Here is a 12,620-nt window from a genome sequence, read left to right on the forward strand (position 1 = left end):
GACCATGCCCTTCAGAGATGCGGCTTGACCGGCTGAGTTATTCCAGCACTTTTATGTTTTATTCTCGTCTCCGGGGTATGAGTTGAACGCAGAACTTACAGTCAAAGTCCATCCGCGGTGTTTGGGTTTCTGGTGAAAGGCCATTGACCAGAGACTGTGGTAAATCCCCCACAGACGAGGAGGGACCGTTGTTGAGTGTCAGCGAGAGGCGGGAGCGGCGTCGCGTCACGGCACGTTACGGCACGTGACGGACGGGCCGGCCAAGCGGCGGCGCCTCCCTCCCTCCCCCGCCCGCGCCATCCATGCCCGTCCTCGCTCTGTGCTCGATTAACCCGTGAGGAAGGAAAATGGCGGACAAAACAGCCCTGTGCCCGGGGAAAGACAGCGTGTGCGGCTCTTGTGAGGTACGGGACGTGGGCTGGGCTGGCGGAGTTGGCGTTCGGTGCGGCCGAGGAGTGCTGCCCCCGTCTCTTCAACCTGGGTTGACGATGGAGGTCGGTTCAGCCCAGGGCACAGGATGCTCCACGCGAGGAAGGAGCGGGCCTTGGGGAGGGGGACGAGGGCGGCTGCTCCTCGGCCCCTGAATCGCTCCACCAGTCTGTCGGTGGTGGTGATGGTGGTGGTTGTTGGCCCCGATCATTCGGGCTGTGAGAGCTCTTAATCGTGCTCATTTGTTCAGTGGGAATTCACTGAGGCAGGTGTCCGCACGTAACTAGTGCCGAGCCCGGGGACTGAGGTTCGGCCGGTTCAGGCCTACTGCAGAGATTCACTCTCCTCTGGATTCCTTACCACGCTCTTTATCCGGCCAAAGCGCCAGCGGTGATTTAGAGAGCTCCCGAAGTCCGTCATCTGCTTAGTTGTTTGAATATCTCACTCACCCTCATTAAATATACCTTTCAACATAAATTGTTATATCTGCTAATTACGTTCGGGGCATTTTTATGCAGAGGTGACACGAGGAACAATCTCATCCTATTGTTCTTTTTGCCAGATTTAATGCAACAGGTTTTAATTTTATAGGCAGGTAAAGTAATGTGCAGCTATTTTCTATTCTTTAGTGGCACAAATGGTTTCTGTGCATTGTGAAATCAAAGCCATGCCATTTGACCTCTACTCATTGATGTCATGTTGCATTTTAATAAATATATTTGTAAAGGTTTAGCAAAAACTATTCTTAAATTGGGTGATTTTGTGAAGAAGAATCATTGGAGGATATTTCATCATTCCGCGATCTTCTGTGCCTGTAAATAAGTCAGTTTTGTTGGTTAAATGGATTGAGAATTGATCATGTTAATTGTTCTAATTTTACTTCTACACGAGCATGTAATATATTGCTGAATTGTACATCTGCAAGGCTATAAGAAATGCAAAGGCATGGTGTTTTTCTTTTTTTTTTTTTAAAACAAGTCAAACTTTTGTAAGGCAAATGCGTGTAAATTTCAAATGAGATGTAATACCTGAATGGTTCAACAATCTTGATACAGTGGTATGAAAAGTTTATCTTGGAGGACTAGATAATCAGATATATTGTGTGATCTTAGTTTTTGTATTAAGTTAATATTTTGATATTTAATATTTTTGGATAATTTGCTGGAGATGTTCTGGAATTGTGAACCCTTGTATCACCATTAATTAATTCATATTTCAACAGAAAATAAGGACTGTCATGTTTTGTATACCATAAAGTGTAGCATGAGAGTTCTACATTAAATTGGCTATGACCTATTTTTGCACTGTTGTGGAGGAATGTTAACCTGTGAAATAAAATCTATGGATACTCTCAAATTAAGAGCTGATGGTTAGCTGGAAGTATTCTTAGGAAATCAAGCTTGTGTTTTGATCTGTTTGTGCTTCATTCAACCTGTTCTTGTCAAGGAGTTTGGAGTTCTTGGATTTTAGGTGAATTATTACATTCTTGCAGCATTTTAACTTTTTGGATATCTTTGTTAAATTAAGTTTGTTTGTAGTCATTTTTGCTAACCTTTGATCAATAATATAGACAAGTTGTGAAGCAAGAAAAAACATTTGTCAAGAACAAAGCCAAGCAGACGGGTTGAATTGAGATTGTTTGAAGTGAATAGACAAAAGGAATCCTGTATCCATGGGATGGTTAATCTATCTATCTGGGACATAATTGATATACCTCAACATAATGAAAATGAGTTATTTTTGCTTTAAACATTTTCTTTTCTTTGAACTGTTGGCTGATTACATGAGCTACAACAGTCAAAAATGACTTTGTAGCGTATTCCTTTCTATGTTTGTGTAATGTCAGAATGTGTGATCATGTCTCTTGGCATGTACATTTCTCTGAATTATTTTTACCAGTGGATTAAATCTGTTTGGCAGCTACTGTTTGGCTAATATTGGGTCTGCTTATAATCAATTTACAGGTGGCTCTGATTTTGGGAATATAATTGATTTAAAAATAGTCTTTAAGAAGGAACTGCAGATGCTGGAAAATCGAAGCTAGTCAAAAGTGCTGGAGAAACTCAGCTGGTGCGGCAGCATCTATGGAGCGGGGCGGGGGGGGGGGGGGGGGGGGGGGGGAGGAAGAGGAGCAGCCAGAGGGCTGAGGGAGAGCTGAGAAGGGGAGGAGACAGCAAGGGCTACTGGAAATTGGAGAAGTCAATGTTCATGCCGCTAGGGTGTAAACTGCCCAAGCGGAATATGAGGTGCTGCTCCTCCAATTTCCGGTGGTGTTCACTCTGGCCATGGAGGAGGCCCAGGACAGAAAGGTCGGAATCGGAATGGGAGGGGGAGTTGAAGTGCTGAGCCACAGGGAGATCAGGTTGGTTAATGCGGACTGAGCGTAGGTGTTCGGCAAAACGATCTCCAAGCCTATGCTTGGTCTCACCCATGTAGATCAGCTGACATCTGGAGCAGCGGATGCAATAGATGAGGTTGGAGGAGGTGCAGGTGAACCCCTGTCGCACCTGGAACGACTGCTTGGGTCCTTGAATGGAGTTGAGAGGGGAGTAAAGCGACAAGTGTAGCATCTCTTGCGGTTGCAAGGGAAAGTGCCTGGGAGGGGGTGGTGCAGGAGGGAAGGTAAGAATTGACCAGGGAATTTTTGTTACTCTGTCATGGTAATTCTTTTCTGCAAAATTACAATGTTACACAAAGCAGTCCAGTAATGTAGGGTTCTTAATGACTTAATAATATGTGGTGTTCCATTGGCTAATCTTGTAACTGTTGGTCTTTGCTTTTAGTGATCTTATTAAATCTAGTCTTTCAGCCAGATACCGGCCCCTCAACAGAAGTAGCAATAGGTTGCAAAGTAAATATGCTTTGCTGGAAGCGTGTATAGTTGCCTTGCATAAAATGACTAATAGAAATGTCATTTGTAGAGTGTTGATGATGTAATTTGCTCCTTTTAAAAAAAAAACGAAAAAAAAAAAATTTAAGGTGAAAGATTTGTGACTGTTTGGTCAAATTTCCTGATTGATGTGCACGGGTGACAGTGGGATTGTTCCATAATAAAACACATTGTGTCTATTGTCAGTGGGGCAAAGGACCTATTTCCATGCTGTATCTCTCAAACAATAGGGCGGCACAATGGCGCAGCAGTAGTTTTGCTGCCTTAAAATGCCATAGACCATGGAGTTCGATCCTGATTACGCCTGCTGTCCGTACGGAGTTTGTACGTTCTCCCTGTGACTGTGGGTTTTCGGCATGTGTTTTGGTTTCTTCATACATTCCAAAGACGTGCAGGGTTGTAGGTTAATTGGCTTCTGTAAAATTGTCTCTGCTGTGTAGCATAGAAGTAGTGTACAGGTCAGCATGGACCCAGTGGGCCATAGGGCCTGTTTCTACGCTATATATCTAAACTATAGAGTTCCTGCCTTATTGCCCCAGAGATCCGGGTTTGATCCTGACCACGGGTGCTGTCTGTATGGCGTTTTGTTTTTCCCTGGGAGCTCCGGTTTCTTTGCATCCTCCATAGACATACATGTTTGTAGATTAATTGGATTGGTTTGGTTAAATTGTTCCTAGTGTGTGTAGGAAAATATTTCTGTGTGGGGATCGCAGGTTGGCATGCTTTCGATGGGCCAAAGGGCCTTTTTCCACGCTGTATCTCTGAACTAAACTAGTCGTAATAGATTTCTTTCTTAGTCTCATTTGCGTGCCCTATATTTGTCTCTTTTGGAAACTTTAGTCATGCCCAGTGAGTTTAAGTATAAGTAGAAATGTGGTAGGGGAAGCCTGCTTTTCACAATATTGATTCAATTCAGTAATTAATTGAATCATGGTCTGATCTGTGACCTGACCAAATGTAGTCCCTGTTTACTTTAGCCTTGAACAAAAATCCATCAATTTTCATTCGTATTAATAATTCAATAAGAACAACTGTTTGAAGAAATGCTTTCCAAACTAATTGGCCATGGTTTTTGGAATGAAGAGGCTTGGCTCTCATTAATAACATTTTTCCTTCATCAAGGTGCACAATTGGGTATATAGGTATTTTGGTTCTAACCTATTGGCTTCCTTTATATGGTAATTCTAACTAATCATTTCAGGGTTTTGAAATTCCAAAAAACACAATCCTAGTTTGTCCAATATAATTCTGGTATATCTGTGGTGATTGTTCTTCAAGGCCAATGTATCTTAGTGTGGTACCCAGAATTGTTGATGTTACCTAGGTGTATAGTCTAAGATTGTAAATTACTCAATGCCTTTATAAAATCACAGGAAATTTACAATGCAGATGATGCAGGGCCCATTCAACCCATCATGTATGTGCACAGTAGGTGGTTGGTTGTAGTTATGAGAAGCTTATTCCAGTTTTTTAATCTTGATTTATAGTTCTATATAAGTTGTGACCTTTTGATTTACTTCCATGTACTTCTTTTGTTAAACATGGTGAAGGATTCTGTTTCAACTTTCCTTAAGACAGTGAGTTCCAGACACCCAAACTGTTCCGAGTAAAATGTTTTTCTTCATTCCTCATGTTTTTCCATGTGCCCTCATTATTGATATTTCATTTGAGGAAATGGGTCCTTACTATTCACTCTATCCACTCCTTTCATAGGTTTGTACACTTCAGATAAGTCTCCCCAACCCTCCCATGATGCAAAGAAAACAGCCTGGGTCTATCCAATATTCACGCAGCAAACTTCATATATCTACGTAGACTTCTTGTTGTTATGACCAGACAGTATTTAATACTCAAGTTCTGGCCAAATTTGTTGGCTTTATGAGATTCTAACTAACAACATGGATAAGCAGGGGGTATTGCATGTGCTGTATTTGGATTTTCCCAAGGCAATCAATGCGGTACCACACAAAGTTATTAAAAATTGATGTATACATAAATCTCAAAGTTAACATGAGGTGCAAGCAATTAAAATGACAAATGTTTAAAATGCAAATCATTGCAAATGGATTTGAGTTTAAAATAAAAAATTAAAATGCCATTTTGATGTTATGCTGGACCCGAGTGAGATACACCCAAGTATTGTGTACAGATGTTGTCTCTTTACCTTTGGTAGGATGTATTTGCTATAGGAGTACACAAAAGGCACATCAGATTAATTCCTGGCATGGCATCATGAGGAGAGGTCAAGTGTGTACATGCTCTGTGGACGTATGAGAGACTATTTAATTAAAATAGACAAAGGGTTAACAGTTAATCAGCATGGATGACGATTCCCCAAGTTGTGTGAGAAGAAATGTATTCACCTAAAGGGTAGTATCTTTATTAATTTTATGCCAAATTACGGAGTAATTTTTAAGACTGAAATCAATAGATTTTTGGATAATGACATAGAAACATAGAAAATAGGTGCAGGAGTAGGCCATTCGGCCTTTAGAGCCTGCACCGCCATTCAATATGATCATGGCTGATCATCCAACTCATTATCCTGTACCTGCCTTCTCTCCATACCCTCCGCTCCCTTTAGCCACAAGGGCCACATCTAACCCCCTCTTAAATATAGCCAATTAACTGGCCTCAACTACTTTCTGTGGCAGTGAATTCCACAGATTCACCACTCTGTGTGGGGAAAAAAAAAATTCTCATCTCGGTCCTAAAAGACCTCTCCCTTTTGCTTAAACTGTGACCCCTTGTTCTGGACTTCCCCAACATCGAGAGCAATCTTCCTGCATCTAGCCTGTCTAACCCCTTAAGAATTTTGTAAATTTCTATAAGATCCCCCCTCAATCTTCTAAATTCTAGCGAGTACAAGCCGAGTCTATCCAGTCTTTCTTCATATGAAAGTCCTGCCATCCCAGGAATCAGTCTGGTGAACCTTCTCTGTACCTCCTCTATGGCAAGAATGTCTTTCCTCAGATTAGGAGACCAAAACTGTACGCAATACTCCAGGTGTGGTCTCACCAAGGCCCCGTACAACTGCAGTAGAACCTCCCTGCTCCTATACTCAAATCCTTTTGCTATGAATGCTAACATACCATTCGCTTTCTTCACTGCCTGCTGCACCTGCATGCCTACTTTCAATGACTGGTGTCCCATGACACCCAGGTCTCGTTGCATCTCCCCTTTTCCTAATCGGCCACCATTCAGATAATAGTCTACTTTCCTGTTCTTGCCACCAAAGTGGATAACCTCACATTTATCCACATTATACTGCATCTGCCATGCATTTGCCCACTCGCCCAACCTATCCAAGTCACCTTGCAGACTCCTAGCATCATCCTCACAGCTAACACAGCCCCCCAGCTTTGTGTCATCCGCAAACTTAGAGATGTTGCATTCAATTCCCTCGTCCATCTTATATATTACTAAAAGTCTGTTCTTGACCGGTTTTGGTCATCTGTGCTGCGATTTCCGAGAGAACGCCGCCACCTACGGCTGTCATTTTTGGCCACCTCGCTCAGAGCCCCCCTCCGCCGCATGTGTGCCGCGGATTTTTCCCGTTGATGAAAAATGACAGAGATATTAATGTTTTTACAAAATTCCCCATTCTCTCTACTGCCCCTGCTGGAGGGAGGAGGAGGGACTATAAAACCAGGAAGTGGTCTGCCTCAATCAGTCTCTGCAGATGGTGTGCCTCAATCAGTCTCTGCAACTGGTATGCCTCAATCAGAGCTCTGAATAACACTGAACAAATGTCTCCACAACTGTGAGTACCCATAATGTGGTTTGAAAATGAAAATATGGTTAGTTTGAGGAAAAAGGCACTACCTGCAAATGGTTGTTTGGGTTGAAGTAAAAACATAGAAACATAGAAATTAGGTGCAGGAGTAGGCCATTCGGCCCTTCGAGCCTGCACCGCCATTCAATATGATCATGGCTGATCATCCAACTCAGTATCCCGTACCTGCCTTCTCTCCATACCCTCTGATCCCCTTAGCCACAACGGCCACATCTAACTCCCTCTTAAATATAGCCAATGAACTGTGGCATCAACTGCCCTCTGCGGCAGAGAATTTCAGAGATTCACCACTCTCTGTGTGAAAAAAGCTCTTCGCGTCTCGGCTGTGACCCCTTGTCCTGGACTTCCCAAACATCGGGAACAATCTTCCTGCATCTAGCCTGTCCAACCCCTTAAGAATTTTGTAAGTTTCTATAAGATCCCCTCTCAATCTCCTAAATTCTAGAGAGTATAAACCAAGTCTATCCAGTCTTTCTTCATAAGACAGTCCTGACATCCCAGGAATCAGTCTGGTGAACCTTCTCTGCACTCCCTCTAAGGCAATAATGTCATTCCTCAGATTTGGAGACCAAAACTGTACGCAATACTCCAGGTGTGGTCTCACCAAGACCCTGTACAACTGCAGTAGAACCTCCCTGCTCCAATATTCAAATCCTTTTGCTATGAAAGCTAACATACCATTCGCTTTCTTCACTGCCTGCTGCACCTGCATGCCTACTTTCAATGACTGGTGTACCATGACATCCAGGTCTCGCTGCATCTCCCCTTTTCCTAGTCGGCCACCATTTAGATAATAGTCTGCTTTCCTGTTTTTGCCACCAAAATGGATAATCTCACATTTATCCACATTATGTTGCATCTGCCAAACATTTGCCCACTCACCCAGCCTATCCAAGTCGCCTTGCAGTCTCCTAGCATCCTCCTCACAGCTAACACTGCCCCCCAGCTTAGTGTCATCCGCAAACTTGGAGATATTGCCTTCAATTCCCTCATCCAGATCATTAATATATATTGTAAATAGCTGGGGTCCCAGCACTGAGCCTTGCGATACCCCACTAGTCACTGCCTGCCATTGTGAAAAGGACCCGTTTACTCCTACTCTTTGCTTCCTGTTTGCCAGCCAGTTCTCTATCCACATCAATACTGAACCCCCAATGCCGTGTGCTTTAAGTTTGTATACTAATCTCTTATGTGGGACCTTGTCGAAAGCCTTATGGAAGTCCAGATACACCACATCCACTGGTTCTCCCCTATCCACGCTACTAGTTACATCCTCGAAATATTCTATAAGATTCGTCAGACATGATTTGCCTTTTGTAAATCCATGCTGACTTTGTCCAATGATTTCACCACTTTCCAAATGTGCTGCTATCCCATCTTTAATAACTGACTCTAGCAGTTTCCACACTACCGATGTTAAACTAACTGGTCTGTAATTCCCCGTTTTCTCTCTCCCTCCCTTCTTAAAAAGTGGGGTTACGTTTGCTACCCGCCAATCCTCTGGAACTACTCCAGAATCTAAAGAGTTTTGAAAGATTATTACTAATTGCATCCACTATGTCTGGTGCTACTTCCTTAAGTACTCTGGGATGCAGCCTATCTGGCCCTGGAGATTTATCGGCCTTTAATCCATTCAATTTACCCAACACCCCGGCTAACCTGGATTTCACTCAATTCCTCCAACTCCTTTGACCTCTGCTATTCCCGGCAGATTATTTATGTCTTCCTTAGTGAAGACGGAACCAAAGTAGTTATTCAATTGGTCCGCCATATCCTTGTTCCCCATGATCAACTCGCCTGTTTCTGACTGCAAGGGACCTACATTTGTTTTAATTAATCTCTTTCTTTTCACATATCTATAAAAACTTTTGCAGTCGGTTTTTATGTTCCCTGCCAGTTTTCTTTCATAATCTATTTTTCCTTTCCTAATTAAGCCTTTTGTCCTCCTCTGCTGGTCTCTGAATTTCTCCCAGTATGCTGCTTTTTCTGGCTAATTTGTACGCATCATCCTTCGCTTTGATACTATCCCTGATTTCCCTTGTTATCCACGGATGTACTACCTTCCCTGATTTATTCTTTTGCCAAACTGGGATGAACAATTTTTGTAGTTCTTCCATGCAGTCTATTTAAAAGCTGATAAATCATGTCCTTCTGAATCCCCTCTAGTAATCTGTCCACCACAGACGTGAGACTCGCCAGCCTGTAGTTCTCTGGCCTGTCCTTCATAAAAGTATACAACATTATTCTGGAATTTCACCCGTGGTTAAAGAAGGTGATGTGTGACAAGGAGAATCAAAATTACAAAAATTAAAATTGATTTTCTTGTAGAACTTTGCAAATGCCCGTTAACATTTGTGTTTGAAGGGTTGGAACCGATTAAACTAAATTTGTTATAAATATTTTGCATTTGTTAATTGTGAAGTTATTCTATTTTACCCGTTGGGAACTGCATGCTGCCCTTTCTCAGTCGTCGACCTTTGGCAAGGACCAGAATGGATTTTATGGCATTCTGTGTTAATATTTCAGCCTATGGCGGCTATGCCTCTCCTCTCCTAGGCAGGGAGAGGCAAGGCTATAGCACTCTGGCTGCCCTCAATTGTGAGATGTGTTGGCTCTCCAAAACAACTCTCCAGGGAGGACACTGCACCAACCATTTCCATTTCTCTGGCTGTTGATATCTGAACTGGTTGCATATATATATATACCATCTTGCATACATTTACCATTTTGCTAGTCGGAACTGGTTTGTGAATGGTTACATGATGATGGCATGAATGGCCAGGGCTTCAAAGAAAAATGGCAGCGCGGCCTGATAATGCAGAATCCTATTTGGTGGGAAGAGTAGAAAAATAGTGGTAATTAAATGGCTTAACATCGCAAGAGATTTGGTTGCCCAACATACTAGAAATGCAAAGGTACATGAAATCTCAGCAAGTGTTTTGAGAATGCAATGAGACCTTTACTTCAACAGGAATGAGGTATGAAAGTAGAGAACCCCCCCATCAGTCTGAAGAAGGGTTTCGGCCCGAAACTTTGCCTATTTCCTTCGCTCCATAGACGCTGTGTTTCTCCAGCATTTTTGTGTACCTTCGATTATCCAGCATCTGCAGTTCCTTCTTAAACATGAAAGTAGAGAAGTCTTATTACAACTGGACACAGCAGAGGGTTTCACTTTTCAATCTTTTATACTTGGAGACAGTACAGAAAAGCTTCAGTGATTGACTCCTGGGTGAAGAAGTTATCTCAGAGGAAAGGTAGAGTGGGCTGGAAGTTCAAAAGAATGAGATGATTTTATTGAAATACATAGTTTAGGGAACTTGATAGGGGTCAATGTGGTGAGGATGTTTATCCTGTTGGTAAATCTAAGGCAGGTTTATTTTCATATCTGCTGGCATGAGGGCAATCAATCCACTAAGTAATTTGGTTAATTTGTATCCTAAATGTAACAATTTGGCAAATATCCCTTTGGGAAGATGCCATAAACTGAAGCAGTGGAGGAAGCCTCAAGCGGCAGTGTGTAGCTATTTACATATACAGTGCCCTCCATAATATTTGGGACAAAGACCCATCATTTATTTATTTGCCTCTGTACTCCATAATTTGAGATCTGTAATAGAAAAAAAATCACATCTGGTTAAAATGCACATTGTCAGATTTTAATAAAGGCCATTTTTATACATTTTAGTTTCACCATGTAGAAATTACAGCTGTGTTTATACATAGTCCCCCATTTCAGAGCACCATAATGTTTGGGACATATGGCTTCACGGGTGTTTGTAATTGCTCAGATGTGTTTAATTACAATGCAATACAATACAATACGGTTTATTTGTCACATTGCACATAAGTGCAAGTGAAATGAATATGTCAGCAGCGGTACAATTATAAAGAACACACACAAAAACACAATAAAAATTTAACATAAACATCCACCACAGCATTCATCACTGTGGTGGAAGGCACACAATTTGGCCAGTCCTCCTCCATTTTCCCCCCGCTGCTTTAAGTTGGTGTAGGCCACAGGCCGGTGGTCGAAGATTTAAAGTTTAAAGTTCCCGCCGCGCCGCAGCCAGAAGCACTGCAGACCCCAGGGCCGGCGGTCGAAGCTCCCCTCCAGGGGTGATGGTAAGTCCATGCCGGGCCCGCGGTAGAAGTTGGCCGCGGGCCGGCAGTAATGGCTTCTTCTTCCCCCGGGTCCCCCACGAAGGATCCCGGGCTGTAGACGCCGCGCCAGCTGGAGCTCTGCAGACCGCGGCTTCAGGCTGCCGGCTGCCCCGGGCCAGCGAAATGGAGCGCTCCCCTCCAGCGAGCCCCAGCGAGGGCTCGCCTGCCCCACGCCGAGAGTCCACGCTGCGCCCGCCGCTGAAGCCCCGGGCGCGTCTCCGGGAAAGGCCGCGCCGATCCTTGCTGTTAGGCCACGGGGAGGCGACCTGGAAAAAGTCGCCTCTCCATCGAGGAGGCGGCTGAAACGGTTTCCCCCACACCACCCCCCTCACAAAACACACAAAGAAACATTAAAAACATACTTTAAAACATACTAAAATATATTAAAAAAGTCAAAAAAACTAACGCGCTGCTGACAGGGCTGCTGCCATTGCAGCGCCCCCACCGACCGATTTGCCTCCTTAATGCAGGTATAAGAGAGCTCTCATCACCTAGACTTTCCTCCAGTCTTTGGAAACTTTCATTGCTGTTTATCAACATGACGACCGAAGTTGTGCCAATGAAGTCAAATATGCCATTATGAGACTGAGAAACAAGAATAAAAATGTTAGAGACATCAGCCAAACCTTAGGCTTACCAAAATCAACTGTTTGGAACATCACAAAGAAGAAAGAGCATTGGTGAGCTTAGTAATTGCAAAGTGCCTGGCAGGCCATGGAAGACCTCCACAACTGATGACTGAAGATTTCTCACTATAATATTAAAAAAAACTCTGAATACCTGTCCGACAGATCAGAAACACTCTTCAGGAGTCAGGTGTGGATTTGTCAATGACCACTGTCCGCAGAAGACTTCATGAACAGAAATATAGAGGCTACAATGCAAGATGCAAACCACTGGTTAGCCGCAAAAATAGGATGGCCAGGTTGCAGTTTGCACAGAAGTACTTAAAAGAGCAACCACATTTCTGGAAAAAGGTCTTGTGGACAGAAGATACGAAGATTAACTTATATCAGAGTGATGGCAAGAGCAAAGTATAGAGGAAAGAAGGAACTGCCCAAGATCCAAAGCATACCACATAATCTGTGAAACATGGTGGTGGGGGTGTTATGGTCTTGGCATGTATGGCTGCTGAAGGTACTGGTGCACTTATCTTCATTGATGAAACAATGAAAAGTAGCATAATGAATTCTGAAATGTATAGACACATCCTATCTGCTCAAGTTCAAACAAATTCGTTGGCTGGCGGTTCATTCTGCAGCAAGACAATGATCCCAAACATACTGCTAAAGCAACAAAGGAGTTTTTCAAAGCTAAAGAAAAGGTAATTTCATGAGTGTC

The 12,620-nt window shown here is 43.1% G+C and overlaps 1 protein-coding gene across 1 annotated transcript in view; it reads left to right on the forward strand.

The window, feature by feature from the left end:
• Positions 1-267: 267 nt before the first annotated feature.
• u2surp (U2 snRNP-associated SURP domain containing) overlaps positions 268-12,620 on the forward strand; it is a 94,245-nt gene continuing 81,892 nt past the window's right edge. The window contains exon 1 of the mRNA XM_055645678.1: positions 268-404. Within this exon, the coding sequence (XP_055501653.1) occupies positions 348-404 (57 nt within the window). The 5' untranslated portion in view covers positions 268-347. The remainder of the gene's footprint in view (positions 405-12,620) is intronic.

This window comes from Leucoraja erinacea, chromosome 14, assembly GCF_028641065.1.
Source record: "Leucoraja erinacea ecotype New England chromosome 14, Leri_hhj_1, whole genome shotgun sequence".
Taxonomy (NCBI): domain Eukaryota; kingdom Metazoa; phylum Chordata; class Chondrichthyes; order Rajiformes; family Rajidae; genus Leucoraja; species Leucoraja erinaceus.